The sequence below is a fragment of the Hyperoodon ampullatus genome (genome assembly GCF_949752795.1).
Source record: "Hyperoodon ampullatus genome assembly, chromosome: 14".
Classification (NCBI taxonomy): Eukaryota; Metazoa; Chordata; class Mammalia; order Artiodactyla; family Ziphiidae; genus Hyperoodon; species Hyperoodon ampullatus.
The window spans coordinates 25272305-25286443 of record NC_136927.1 but is presented as its reverse complement, the minus strand read 5'-3'; the positions used below and the strand labels follow the sequence as shown (position 1 = coordinate 25286443).

Below are 14139 nucleotides of genomic sequence, written 5' to 3'. Positions count from 1 at the left end.
ACAAACCTGAGAAATGAAAGGAACTCCTAAAGAAAAAAAAGAACCACAGATGCTGAGAATAAAGCTGTGGATATCCTGGTGATCAGTAGACTCCAAAGTGAAAAACATCACCTTAGTAAATGACAGTCTTTTCTATGGAAATGTCCTTTAGTTGTGAATTATCACCACAAAAGTTAAATTTTGTGTTTCTGTTAAAATATTTTGGGGACTTCCCTGGCAGTCCAGTGGTTAAGACCCCATGCTTCCATTGTAGGGGGCACGGGTTAGATCCCTGGTTGGGGGAACTAAGATCCTGCATGCCACACGGCACGGCCAAAAATATATATATAAATAGTTTGCAAGTTATTGTAAAAAAAAATCAGAACAAATCACTAGATGTAGTAAAACTTCAGAGCCCCAAGACTACATGGGTACACCTCCATAAACAACAAAATAATAATACAAGGTGCACTGTCATGTTTTTCTCCATTTTTGAAATGTATTTTGTTGCTTAATTGTTCGTTTCCTGTGCTGAAATAACTACATGTGCTTCTGTGTATTTTAATAGACAACCATTTCAGGGGCAGATAACTAGATCTAAATAATTTGTTATTGGCACTGAAGCTGGCCTCATGCCTCCCTCTCTTGCAAAAATTCTAATTTATGGAAACAACTGACTTTACAGAAGATTAAGGGAACAGCATGTCAGAAAATTCCTCTCTTTGGCATCACAGCTGAAAATAAAGATGCATCCTAAGGCTCTTTAACGCTTTTGTGTGGTTTTTTTTTTTTGCTTTCTTCTTGCTCGTCCCTTTTTTTTCTGCTGATGTCTCTTCCTGTGGTTACACGAAGTGTTTTGAGTTTTCTAGAATGAGGACCTCACTACAATGGACTCCCAAATTCTTGTTCATTATTAATTACTCTTGGAAATAGGACCTGTGAAATTGAAATCATCCTGCCAGGCACCAAGCTAACCAGACATCCGCCCTATTGAAATTTGATCCACGTTTTGATAGGCTGCCTTTTAAGGTAGAGAGGTGTCTTCCTGTGTCCTTATAGACAGTGAAATGGGGTTTCTAGGAGTGCAAAGAGACAAAGCTGTCAATTCATAGGCTTGAGGGGCTGGAAGGAATCTTGGAGGCTGTCAGTTCAACTTTGCAATCCATGAACTAATTTATTCTGCTCAAGTCTGCAGCAGCCTTAGAGCTCTGAACTCTACTAAAATTATTCTCCAGTGATCACTCAGCCAGAATGGACCTGGGAACACGTGAGATGGTCATTCTCTGGGCCTTGATGATGTCCCTCTGGCCCTTCCGTCTCCCCTGCTGTGGAGCTCAGGTTCATCACTATGGCAATGGAAAAGTTGACATTCTTCTACTCTGCTTCCACCAGCCCCCAGTTTGTGGCAATAGTCACATGACCCAGCACAGCCAGGGGCATGGCCTCTTTCTCTCCTGGGAGAGAAGGTCAGGGGATCACAAACCCAGGTGCCAGGACCAGACAGGTAAAGCACAAGAGTGGAGTGGCTGTGCATAAGACCACAGGGGCTGGGACTTCCCTGGTGGTATAGTGGTTAAGAATCCACCTGCCAATGCGGGGGACACAGGTTTGAGCCCTGGTTCAGGAAGATCCCACCTGCCGCGGAGCAACTAAGCCTGTGCGCCACAACTACTGAGCCTGTGCTCTAGGGCCCACGAGCCATAACTACTGAAGCCCAGGCGCCTAGAGCCTGTGCTCTGCAACTAGAGAAGCCACGACAGTGAGAAGCCCGTGCACCCCAATCGAGAGTAGCCCCAGCTTGCTGCAACTAGAGAAAACCCACGGGCAGCAACGAAGATCCAGCACAGCCAAAAGTAATCAACTAAAGATCCCACATGCCAAATGGAAATCTTGCATGCAGCAATGAAGATCCCATGTACCTCAACTAAGACCCTATGCAGCCAAATAAATAAATAAATATTTTACAAAAACAACAGTAGTATTAAAAAAAAAAAAAAAAGACCACAGGGGCTGGTGGGACTATGATGAGTGAGGAAAACATGTTTTAAAAGTGGCAGTTGCTGTCAGCTCCAGCGCATTTTAGCCACTTAGGGATGTGGACCTAGCGTTGCCAGATCTTTCCGTTTTTCAAGAGATCTGAAATCCAAACTTTTTTGAAGCTTCCCAATTTTTAAAACACCATATGAACCACTAAAACATATCTGTAGACCAGATTTAGCCCATGGCATATCCATTTGTTACCTCTGGGGGTTAAAGGCTTTCTCGCTTTCTGACTGTGCCCATTTAGGCCCACCTGACATAATGGTACATTAAAAAAAACACAAGTAATTCAGGGATAATAATGAAGTGACATCAAGCAAATCTGGGAGGTTTACAATGAACTTTTGCAGTAGGTGTATAGTTGACTTATATTTTTTTTATTGTGGGAAAATGCACATAATAAAATTTAACATCTTAACTATTTTAAGGGCACAGTTCAGTGGTATTAAATATATGTATAATTTTGTGCAACCATCACCACCATCCATCTCCAAACTCTTTTCATCCTGTAAAACTGAAACTCTATACCCATTAAACTCCCCACTTCCTCCTCCCCCAGCCCCTGGCAACCACCATTCTACTTTCCATCTCTATGATTTTGAGTACTCTAAGTACCTCATAAATGGAATCGCATGGTATTTATCTTTTTGTTCTCAAGTTTCATCTATGCCTGATGAAATCTGCATCTTGCAGATTTTCTTTCCTTTTTTTTTTTTTGGCTGCGCCATGAGGCTTGTGGGATCTTAGTTCCCTGACCAGGGATTGAACCCCAGCCCTCAGCAGGGAAAGTGAAGAGTCCCAGCCACTGGACTGCCACAGAATTCCTGATTGTCTTTTTTTTTATCTTATTTATTTATTTTTGGCTGCGTTGGGTCTTCATTGCTGCACACGGGCTTTCTCTAGTTGTGGCGAGTGGGGGTTACTCTTCGTTGCAGTGCATAGGCTTCTCATTGCGGTGGCTTCTCTTGTTGCAGAGCACAGGCTCTAGGCACGAGGGCTTCAGTAGTTGTGGCACTTGGGCTCAGTAGTTGTGGCTTACGGGCTCTAGAGTGCAGGCTCAGTAGTTGTGGTGCACAGGCTTAGTTGTTTCGAGGCGTGTGGGATCTTCCCAGACCAGGGCTCAAACCTGTGTTCCCTGCATTGGCAGGAGGATTCTTAACCACTGTGCCACCAGGGAAGCCCCCTGATTGTCTTTCTTTTTAAAAGCTAATTACTTTAAACAATATTCCAATGAATGTATATACCACATTTTGATTATCCACTCATCCATCAATGTACATTTGGATTCTTCCATGTTTTAGCTATTGTGAATAATGCTGCTATGAACATAGGCATGCAAATATTTCTTTGTGACTCTGTTTTCAATTCTTTTGGGTATGTACCCAAAAGTGAAATTCTTGGATCATGTGGCAGTTTTATTTTAATTTTTTAAGGAACTGTCATAAAGTTTTCCACAGTGGCTATATCATTTTACATTCCCACCAACCACGTACAAGGGTTCCAATTACTCTAAATCCTCTTTAAGGCTTCTTACTTTCTGTTTTTCTGGGTTTTGTTTTTCATTTTGTTTTGTTTTTGATAGTAGCTATCCTACTGGGTGTGAAATGTTAACTTATTGTAGTCTTGATTTGCATTTCTCTGATGAGTAGTGATGTTGAGCATCTTTTCATGTGCTAATTGGCCATGTGTATATCTTCTTTGGAGCAATATCTATCAAGTCCTTTGCTCATTTTAAAATTAGGTAGGGGCTTCCCTGGTGGCTCAGTGGTTGAGAGTCTGCCTGCCAATGCAGGGGACACGGGTTTGAGCCCTGGTCTGGGAAGATCCCACATGCTGCAGCACAACTAAGCCCGTGCGCCACAACTACTGAAGCCCATGAGCCCATGAGCCTAGAGCCCGTGCTCCGCAACAAGAGAGGCCACCGTACTGAGAAGCCTGTGCACGGCAACAAACAGCCCCCGCTCTCTGCAACTAGAGAGAGCCCGTGTGCAGCAGCGAGGACTCAACACAGCCAAAAATAAAATAAATAAATTTATTTAAAAAAAATAAAATGAGGTAGGTTTTTCCTTTAAAACTTTTTAAAAATATTTATTTATTTTCCTTATTTTTTTGGCTGTGTCAAGTGTTAGTTGCAGCACATGGGATCTTCGTTGAGGTATGCAGGATCTTTCATTACGGCGCGTGGTCTCTGCTGTGCTCAGGCTTCTCTCTAGTTGTGGTATGCGGGGTTTTCTCCTCTAGTTGTGGTGGGATGGCTCCAGGGAGCGCGGGCCCTGTAGTTTGCGGCACACGAGCTCTCTTGTTGAGGCACATGAGCTCAATAGTTGTGGCACACAGGCTTAGTTGCCCCGCGGCATGTGGGATCTTAGTTCCCCAGTCAGGGATCAAACCCTTGTCCCCTGAATTGGAAGGCAGGTTCTTTACCACTGGACCACCAGGGAAGTCCCTAGGTAGGTTTTTTGTTGTCGTTAAGTTTTAGGAATTCTTTATATATTCTGGATATTAATCCCTTATCAGATCTATGATTTGCAGATATTTTCTCCCACCCTGTGTGTTGCCTTTCACTCTGCTGACAGTATTTCTCTTTTTTAAAAAATAAATCTATTTATTTATTTATTTATTTTTGGCTGCGTTGGGTCTTCATTGCTGAGCTTGGGCTTTCTCTAGTTGCGGTGAGTGGAAAATACTCTTCATTGCGGTGCGCGGGCTTCTCATTGCGGTGGCTTTTCTTGTTGTAGAGCACAGGCTCTAGGCGTGCGGGCTTCAGTAGTTGTGACTCACGGGCTCTAGAGCACAGGCTCAGTAGTTGTGGAGCACGGGCTTAGTTGCAGCTGCAGCATGCGGGATCTTCCCAGACCAGGGCTCAAACCCGTGTCCCTTGCATTGGCAGGCAGATTCTTAACCACTGCACCACCAGGGAAGCCCCCGACAGTGTCTTTTGATGCACAAATTTAAAAACTTCTTATGAAGTCCAGTTTGTCTATTTTTTCTTTTTTGCCTGTACCTTTGGTGTCATATCCAAAAATTCATTGCCAAATCCAATGCTGTGAAGTTTTTTGGTTTTTTTTTTACGAATGAGGCAATTTATTAACCCAGCATAATTTGTTTTAATGCTTCTTGTTGGCAGCTGCCACCTGTCCAGCGATTCCATCCAGATCTCTCTGTCCGTGAGGTGTTAGTTTGCAGCCCCCATCTTGGTCCTTTTCCACCATTTTCAGCCCCTCCAGGGCTTGGAGGACCTGACGGGCCACGCTCTTGGAGCCTCTGCTGAAGTGGCTGGGCATGACACCATGTCTCTGACACCCCTCATAGTTCTTGGTCATGGAACCAACCCCAGCGCTGCCCTGGAGGTACAGGTGCCGTGCTGTGGAAGCAGCTTGTGTGTAGAACCAGTTCTCATCGTAGGGAGCGAGCTCTCTATGCTTGGCTAGCTTGACAGTGTCCACCCATTCAGGGACTTTAAGCTTCGCGGACTTTTTTTTTTTTTTTTTTTTTGCGGTATGCAGGCCTCTCACTGCTGTGGCCTCTCCCACTACAGAGCACAGGCTCCAGACGCGCAGGCTCAGCGGCCATGGCTCACGGGCCCAGCCGCTCCGCGGCAGGTGGGATCTTCCCGGACCGGGGCACGAACCCGTGTCCCCTGCATCAGCAGGCGGACTCTCAACCACTGCGCCACCAGGGAAGCCCTTCCCGGACTTTTTGAGGAAGGCTGCGAGAGCTCTGACGAACTCCTGCTGGTTCACACGTCTTTTACAGTAACTCCAGGCATCGTGCAGCCTCCAAGCTGCCAGCCAGGGGAAAGGTTGTTGTGAAGCTTTTGCCCCATGTTTTCTTCTAGGAATTTTATAGTTTTAGGTCTACAGTTGATTTATATTTGAACCACAATACATAATGTCTGAATGTCCCCGTACTGGAAAGTTATAAGTCAAATACAGTTGATGCAAATAGGGGTTACTGCATACTGTAGAATTAACCAAACAACCAACAGTAACTAAAGGCTAGTAATAAACTTTTAGTAGGGCTTCCCTGGTGGTCCAGTGGGTAAGACTCTGTGCTCCCAACGGAGGGGGCCTGCGTTCGATCCTTGGTCAGGGAACTAGATCCCACACAAATGCTGCAACTAAGAAGTCCACACACTGCAACTAAAGATCCCTCGTGCCGCAACTAAGACCCACTGCAACCCAAATAAATAAATAAATATTTTTTAAAACCCTAACTTTTAGTAACTGTAATTCTAAAAACAATATCTGGTATGGAGATCTCTCAGAAAATTTAAAATAGAACTACCATATGCTCTAACAATCCCACTTCTGGGTATATATCCAAAAGTATTGAAAGCAGAGTCCCGAAGAGATATATGCACAGCCATGTTCTTAGAAGCATTACTCACAATAGCCAAGAGGTGGGTGAACCCAAGTAACCATTGATGGACAAATGAATAAACAAAATGTGGTAAATACATGCAACAGAATATTATCCAGTCTTAAGAAGGATGGAAATTCTGTCACATGCTACAGCAGGGATGAGCCTTGATGACATTACAATGAAATAAGCCAGTCACAAAAGGACAAATGGTGCATGATTCCACTTATATTTGGTATCTAAAGTAGTCAAATTCATGGAAACAGGAAGCAGAATAATGATTACTATGGGTTGAAGGGGAAATGGGGAGCTGTTGCTTAATGGCTATAGTTCCAGCTTTCCTTGAAAAAGTTCTGGATATCTGTTGCACAACACTGTGAATGTCTTTAACACTCCTGAACTGTACAGGTAAAAATGTTAGATTTTATATGTTTTTTGCCACAATTAAAAAAAAAAGCATAAGCGACACCTGCAGTAACTGAACACCACACGAACTCAAAACTGTACTGATGGTGCCTTTTCCAAAGCTGCTGGAATTCCAGAGTCTGAAGAGTATGTGCCATGGGAAAGCTGAACTCCTGCCAGACTGCTTGGAATTCCAAATCCCAGGCCTCAGTCAACCCTACTGACAGTCTATCTTTAGTTTATGGAGATCAAAGGTGCTCTTAACTCAGTAAGGGCCCCTGAGTGGTCACATTTTACCTGTGAGAACTGAAAAAAAGAACTTGCATTTTGGAGTCCATTCGTGCCCATCGCCAGACTAAGCTTTCAGAGTTACCCTCTGGGCAGCCTGCCTAAGTTGAGGCTGTTGTCTGCAGCAGGCTGTGGAAGGCGAATTTTCACAGTAGCGGACGTTGCGACCAATCATTCGCATTCCTCAGATCAAAGTCCCCTTTCCAGACACGCCTGAGCAGGTGTTATGTCTGTTCTCAAGCAGAAAGCATATTCTGTAATCACGGAGTCAATTTTCAAAGCGAAGAGAAAGGCTTGTGGAGTGCATCGCCCCAGGTTTGTCCGGGGACTAACCAAGCAGCGCCGGTTGGGCAAATTTGCTGTTTAAGATTCTCCGTGGCCCTTATCTACTGCCCTTTCAGCTTATCTGCAATTGATTGATTTCCTTTGAGGAGTTTTGCCCCACCGCGCCCAAAGCCTGACTCGCCCTTATAAAGGGACGCTGAAGTCTTCAACTCCCCTCCTACCGAGCCCACATGACCTAAGTAGGGTGGGTGGGATGCGGAGCCTATAGAGTAGGTCCCACGGACAGGGATTTGCATCAGACCTGGGATACCCTCCGCTGCCACTATCTGTGTGACCCCTGCCAGCGGCCCCTTTCTCCCTGAGAGTGTTCCCAGTCTCCTAAGTGGAGCTAGTTCACTTCTGCTTTCCCTCCTCCCGGGGAAAGGCGTGCCCCGCACACTGGAAAGCCTCCCGAGGCAAATCCCTGGCCACAAAAATCGCAGCTGTTGCCCCTAGTCCCGCACGCCCGGCGGGACCACGGGAGGACAGCGCGCCGCACGTGACCTCCCGACCCGCGCGGCCTGGCCTTCGGCATCGGGGCGTGGCCTCCAGGGGAGGCCGAGCGGCGATTGGCCGGAGGGCGGGGCCCGAGGCGTGCGCGCGGAGGGAGAGGGGCTGGAGGAGTGGCTCGGTGGACCGGAGCGGGCTGCGATTGGCCTGAGGCGCGTAGGGGCGTGGCCTAGAGCGGCGGGCCGTGGGTGGGGCGGGAGGAGGCGGGAGTCGCGGCTGCTCGCGGTGCACCTGAGAGCCGACGCCCGGGTCCTCGAAGCTGCGCCCGCCGCGGTTCCCGCCGCCATGAACCGCTTCAAGGTGTCCAAGTACCGGCATACGGAAGCTCGGCCGCCCCGCCGCGAGGTGAGCCCGGCTGCCGTCGCCCCTTGCCCAGCGGCCACCCCTCCCCCTCCTCTGGCCCAGAGCGGGGACCCTCCCTACCCCCGCGAGCCCGCCTGCCCAGGCGCTCCCCCTTCAGGCCCGGGGCCGTCGTCCGGGCCGTCCGTCGCCACGCGGCGGTCGGAGCCTGGCGCTCCCGGGACACTCTCTGGCCTCTCGATGAGCCCTGCGTTCCGCTAGCCCGGCCGCCTCGCACCGGGACCACCGAGGCGGCGCAGCCAGCCCAGTGGGGCCAAGGCCTGAAGCCTGCGAGGCTGTCTGCCTTCCCGGCTTCCGGTCGACATCGCCCCGAGCCGGGCGGCTCCTCCCTGCCGCCCCGATCGCCCCTGCCCGGGGCTGGGGTGTGAGAGACATGCCCCTCTCTGTCCTGGTCTTGGCGAGTCCGGGTGTGTCAGCTGGAGAGGGGGAGCTCCTCGGCCAGAAGCGCGCCCCTCCCTCGGGTTTCCGCTGGCGCTTCCTCTCGCGGCTGGCGTGAGCTCTTCCCCTCTTCGGGGTGATGCTGCCAAAGGCTGGGTGGGGCCTGGGAAGCCCGAGCAGGTGGAGCCCAGAGGAAGAGCTGAACCAGGTGGTGGGAGGGCACCTCAGTCCTCTGGAAGGGCAGCAGGCCTGATGAGGGGTGTGCTTCAGAGATGATGCCATCCTTGGTCTACAGCGAAACATTATTTGGAAGGCCTGTGAGAGTCTTCCAATAATGAAGCCTAGAAACTGACCTTTGGTGACCCCATCAGGGACCATCTCACATGAGGGCAGCCTGGAGCAAAAACCCGGTTTTTATCCTCTGGACCATATTTCCTGGGCACGTCCCATGTGCTGTGTCCAGCTGCTGGAACCACAGCAGTGAACACGACAGCATTTTCCTTCCTCTCTGGTGCTTAGTCTCTTGAGGGAGACAGCCAGAAAGCAGACAGGCATGCAAGGGCAATGCAGGTTTTAATAAATGCACTGAAGGACACACATGAGGGGCCGGGATGAAGATGAAGATGGAGATGGACTTAGAGGTGGGGTTAACCTCAGTAGGGTAGTCTGGGAAGGCTGCTGGGAGGAGGTGACATTTAAGCTACGTCAGGAAGGGTGAGAAAAAGCCAGCCATAGGAGGAATGGGGTGAGAAAGAGCCTGGTGGAAGAAGGAAAGTGGGCCAGGGTGGATGGAGGGCAGTGACAGGGAAGCATGGTGTCAGATGAGTCCAGAGTGGGCCTGCAGAGCCTGAGGGCCACAGGAAAAAGTTGGGTTTTACTCTGAGTGCAGTGGGGAGCCATCAAAAGGTTGAAGCGGGTGTGGGGGGCTGGTGGTGGAGAGGTTCTCCCATTTGCATTAAGACCGTTGCTCTGAGTGCAATAATGCTTGGAGGGGTCTGGAGTGTACTTGAGGAGCTCTGGGGCTTGTTTCTGGGTGGACCTCAGTCCAACAAGGTAAACAGACAGTCATGGAATTAGGGATTACAGGGAGAGCTTAAAATGGTTTATATGTTAGGGAGATGGGAGAACAGGTGATGGGTTCTTTTCAAAGATATTTCCTGTCACTGTATTTGTATAGGAAACATGAATCAGGAGGGGAGAATAATGCAAGATGATAACGTTCTACCCGTGGCAGGTGAACATTGAACTAGAAACTTGGATGGTGGGGGTGGTTTCCAGGACACTGTGAGTGGGTGGGCTGGGAAATGTGGGTGCTCGATCGTCGGGCGGCAGGGATGCTGCGAGGTGCTGAAACCAACAGGAAACACTGGGACCTCGCCGACCTCCGTTTTAGGAAAAGTGTTCCTCTGCTCCTCTGCGTATGTGGGTGTTAACCTTACTGCCTTTTGATGGGGGTGCATCGTTCACCTGACTATGGGACTTCGTGGAAAGGCCTTTATTTTCCCCTCTCTGAGCTTGAGTGTTTTCTTCTGGGGCTTGGAAGAGACCCCGTACTTAGTGGAGGCCTTCAGCAATGCAGCTGAGGAAGTCAAGTCTGTCTTCTACCTTAGGTGCATACTTCTCCTTTCTCTGCTTCTCTCCCTTTCAACAGAATCAAACCCCTCCACCCCCCACCAACACACACACTGCCCAGTTAGCCTCTTGACTTTGTTCAGCCTAAGCTTCCTTCTGACAGCTTCCTCCCCCTTATTAGAGAACTTATTTAATAAGCAAAATCAACCCCTTAATGACAGGTTATCATTTCAAGGACATTTTGCCTTTTCTAAGGGACTGTGTGAGTGGGGACAGGGTTTGATCCTAAGGAATGCATCTCTAATGGTGCACCTTTAAGGTAGAGTTCCCTGGATTATGCCGTATGCCCTACCCCTTGCTTTAGGCAGAGCCCTGGCCAACACGTTTTTGTTCTTTATTTTCAGACCTGGATCAGTGACATTCGAGCAGGAACTGTCCCCTCATGTGGGAACCATATCAAAGCCAGCTGCAGCTTAATTGCATTCAACTCTGACCGTCCAGGTAGGGAGGTGAACATGGTTGTGGGGATTCAGACATTGTCACCCTAGGTAGGGTGGGGCCAGAGGCTTGGAGGGGCCTCTCAGGGCTCAGAGGTCAGCACCATGAAGGCCTTAGACCCCTGCAAACTGGTCAATGTACAGTAGGCAGATTGACTTTGCTTCGGGCATTGCCAGCACACTTTGTATAAACATGTTGGCTTGGCCTGGAGGGTGGGGAGGGGGTTGTCCCCTTTGTTTCCAGCTATCCTCATATGCAATCCACTCCTCATCTGGGAGCAGCTGGGGTCAATACGAACGCAAAAGCTCCCTGTGTTGGTTGAGACTCTTTGGTTGTCAGTGATAACTCAGACCTCAAATTGACTTAAGCAAGAAATGGATACCTTTTTGGTTTATAGAACTAAGAATTCCAGAGGCTTTAGGCAGAGCTGTATCTCACTGTATCCTGACCTCTCTCCCTGTTCCTCAGCTCTGCTGCCCTTGGGTGAGGGCTTATTTCTCAGGTAAAGCTGGGAAGGTGGCAACTGGTAGCCCCAAGCTGACTGCTTATGACCCACAGTGCCTTAAAGAGACATCCTTTTACCCTAGTGTCTTTGCACAGTCGACGTCACAGAAGGCTCTTGTGTGGGGCAGGAACCGAAACCTCTGCCAATCACTCTGTCCCAAAGGGTGTGGCCTTACAGTTGGTGGAGGCTCTGGGAAGGTCCAAGGCTGAGATTTTGGGTCTTGTGTGCTCTGGGAGTCCTGGGTAACAGATCCCTATTAGGCCTGAAGTCAGAGTCCCCGTGTTTGTTTGACAGGCGTGCTGGGCATCGTGCCCCTGGAAGGCCAGGGAGAGGACAAGAGACATGTGACCCACCTGGGCTGCCATTCAGGTGAGTGGAGACTGGACCCAGGAAGCCTGGAACTTGCCCCTCCCTCCCTGGGGCCAAGGATTCATACTCACCTGGTCCCACAGCCCTGTGGCTGGCTGGGTCCTTCCTGTTCTCCTCTCTGTGCCTTCTGACAGACGGGGTCCAGATTGGAAGGCTGGTTCCTGGTTGAGAATTGTGGCCTGGGCAGAGAGGAGGGAAGCTGGGTGCTCCAGGTGGTCAGGCTGGAAGGAGGGGGATATGCACCGGCCAGTGCCAGGCTCCAGGCTGATGCTGGCTCCCCATCACTGCAGAAGACTCAACCCTATGTGGTTCTTAGCCCTGTGTGCTCACCTGGAGCCCAGCAGATCACCTCTCACCACCAGGCATCCATTCCAGCCAGGCTGCTCAGGGCACTCCAAGGAGGGGGCTGGTTGGGCTGCAGGGCCGGAGATGGGCCCTCACAAAGAGAGCTTTTGTCCACCACTACAGCTGCTTCTGGGGGCGCCCAGCAGTCCGTCTGGCAGCCTGCCTGCTTTGAGGGAACAGTTTGCTCTCCTTGGGCTACAGCAGTGCTGGCCCAGCTGCCTCCCATTTCTCTGTCCAGCTGCAGTGGCCATGGGCCCAGACCTTCTGGACTGCGCTCCTGGCTGCCTGTTGGGCAGCCTTGGGTGAGGGAAGGGGGCTGATCCTTCGTCCCTGGTCTGGGTGTGCAGCTCAGTGTAGTGGTCCTGATGAAGATGATGGTGGTTAATAAAATGACAGGAGTGAAGACTGATGGAGAGCTCCCTGGGTGCTAAGCGTGTATCTGCGTTTTCTCACCTAATCCTTTTTTAAAATTTGAAACAACTTTATCGAGGTATCATTTACATACTATAAACATTACTTGTTTTAAGTGAAGGATTCGATGACTTTTATTAAAGTTACAGGGTTGCATATCCCACCATCCAGTCTTAGAACATTTCCACTATTCCAGAAAGACCCCTTGTGCCCCTTGGCAGTTAATGTGTTTCTACCTTGGGCGCTGCAGCCTCAGGCATCCGTTGATCTTTCTGCCTCTGCTGCAGGGGCTGCAAGCTACTGTGTGGCCAGATCTGGCCTGCTGCCTGTCTTTGTAAATAGTTTTATTGGAACACAGCCACGCCTCTTCATTGACTTACCGTCTGTGGCTGCTTTTTCCAACAACTGCAGAGTTAAGGAGACAGAGACTGTATGTCCCTTGAAGCCTAAAACGTTTCCTATCCCAGCCTTCACAGAAAACCTTTGCTGGTTTCTGCTCTACAGACTGGCCTTTTCTGGACGTTTCACATAAATGGATTCACACTATACCTAGTCTTTCGAATCTGGTCTGTTACATTTGGAATGATGTTTTTGCGATCCATCTAATGTTGTAGCGCGTAGATGAAGTCTGCTTTCTCATCCATTCTCATACCTCTTTTTTTTTTTTGGGTGCGTTGGGTCTTCGTTGCTGCACATGGGCTTTCTCTAGTTGTGGTGAGCGGGAGCTGCTCTTCGTTGTGGTGTGCGGGCTTCTAATTGTGGTGGCTTCTCTTGTTGCAGAGCACAGGCTCTAGGCACGTGGGCTTCAGGAGTTGTGGCACGCGGGCTCAGTGGCTGTGGCTCACAGGCTCTAGAGCTCAGGCTCAGTAGTTGTGGTGCAGGGGCTTAGTTGCTCCGCGGCATGTGAGATCTTCCCGGACCAGGGCTTGAACCTGTGTCCCCTGCATTGGCAGGCGGATTCTTAACCACTGCGCCACCAGGGAAGCCCCGAAGTAGGTTTTTAAATAACCAGTTTTTCAGCTAAGAAAACTGAGGCTCAAAGAGTTAAAGAATTTAGCAGTGTTGGCATTGCTGCTGGCAGAGCCAGAATCGGAACCCAGGTGTTTTTAGACACCATGCTGTTTGCTTCTTGATGCTTTTTCCTCATGGGGAAGTGGCCTCAAGTTGGTGTTGTCTGCAAGGTGGTGGGCCCCCTGTTACTGGGGAACCAGACTTGTGTTGGCAGATCGTAGCCTCACTGTGGCTCCAGCTATCCAGAGCCTCTCCCTGCAGGAGCAGCCTTCCCAGAAAGCTGCTCTGGGGGTAGCTGAGCTCCAGCTCCTCAGAACCTGCTGTCTGGGCACCAGGCACTGGTCTGCCCTCTTAGGTGCTGGTGGCGGGGGGGACTGTGGTGGCCTGGGTTCTGGCTGCTGCCCTGACTTCAGGGCACCCTGCCTTCAGGGGCACCTTCTGCCTTTTGGCTCAGGGCCAAGTGGTCCTTTGGTCCAGGGGAGCAGAAGGCTGGGAAGCATCTAGAGAGCGTTGCTGCATGACTGGGCTGTGGAGTGGTGGCTGGGGGCCTGCTCTGAGTTGGGAAACACCGTGTGTTGCGGTGAAGATGTAGGTTCTGAAGTTGGACTGCCTGCCTGACCCTCAGCCTTGCCCCTTCTTAGCTGTGCAGCTATGGGCAGGTTACTTAACCTCTCTGTCCTCATGTCCTCTTCCTCCAGTTGGGGATGACACCACAGTGCCATCCTGATGGGTCGTTGTGAGGATTTGGTGAGATAAACACACATGAAGGCCACAAGCCTGTC

The 14139-nt window shown here is 49.9% G+C and overlaps 1 protein-coding gene and 1 pseudogene across 2 annotated transcripts in view; one reads left to right on the top strand and one right to left on the bottom strand.

The window, feature by feature from the left end:
- Positions 1–5071: 5071 nt before the first annotated feature.
- LOC307062612 (small ribosomal subunit protein eS19-like) lies at positions 5072–5845 on the bottom strand (annotated as a pseudogene). Its single transcript has one exon. The product of its transcript is annotated as a small ribosomal subunit protein eS19-like (transcript).
- Positions 5846–8193: 2348 nt separating this feature from the next.
- The window catches only part of LOC307063898 (mitochondrial import inner membrane translocase subunit TIM16), a gene marked incomplete at its 5' end in the record, with an annotated part of 66996 nt that continues 61050 nt past the window's right edge, over positions 8194–14139 (top strand). The window contains 3 exons of the mRNA XM_079720243.1: positions 8194–8253; positions 10623–10719; positions 11516–11590. Coding sequence (XP_079576369.1) covers positions 8194–8253; positions 10623–10719; positions 11516–11590 — 232 coding nt within the window. The remainder of the gene's footprint in view (positions 8254–10622; positions 10720–11515; positions 11591–14139) is intronic.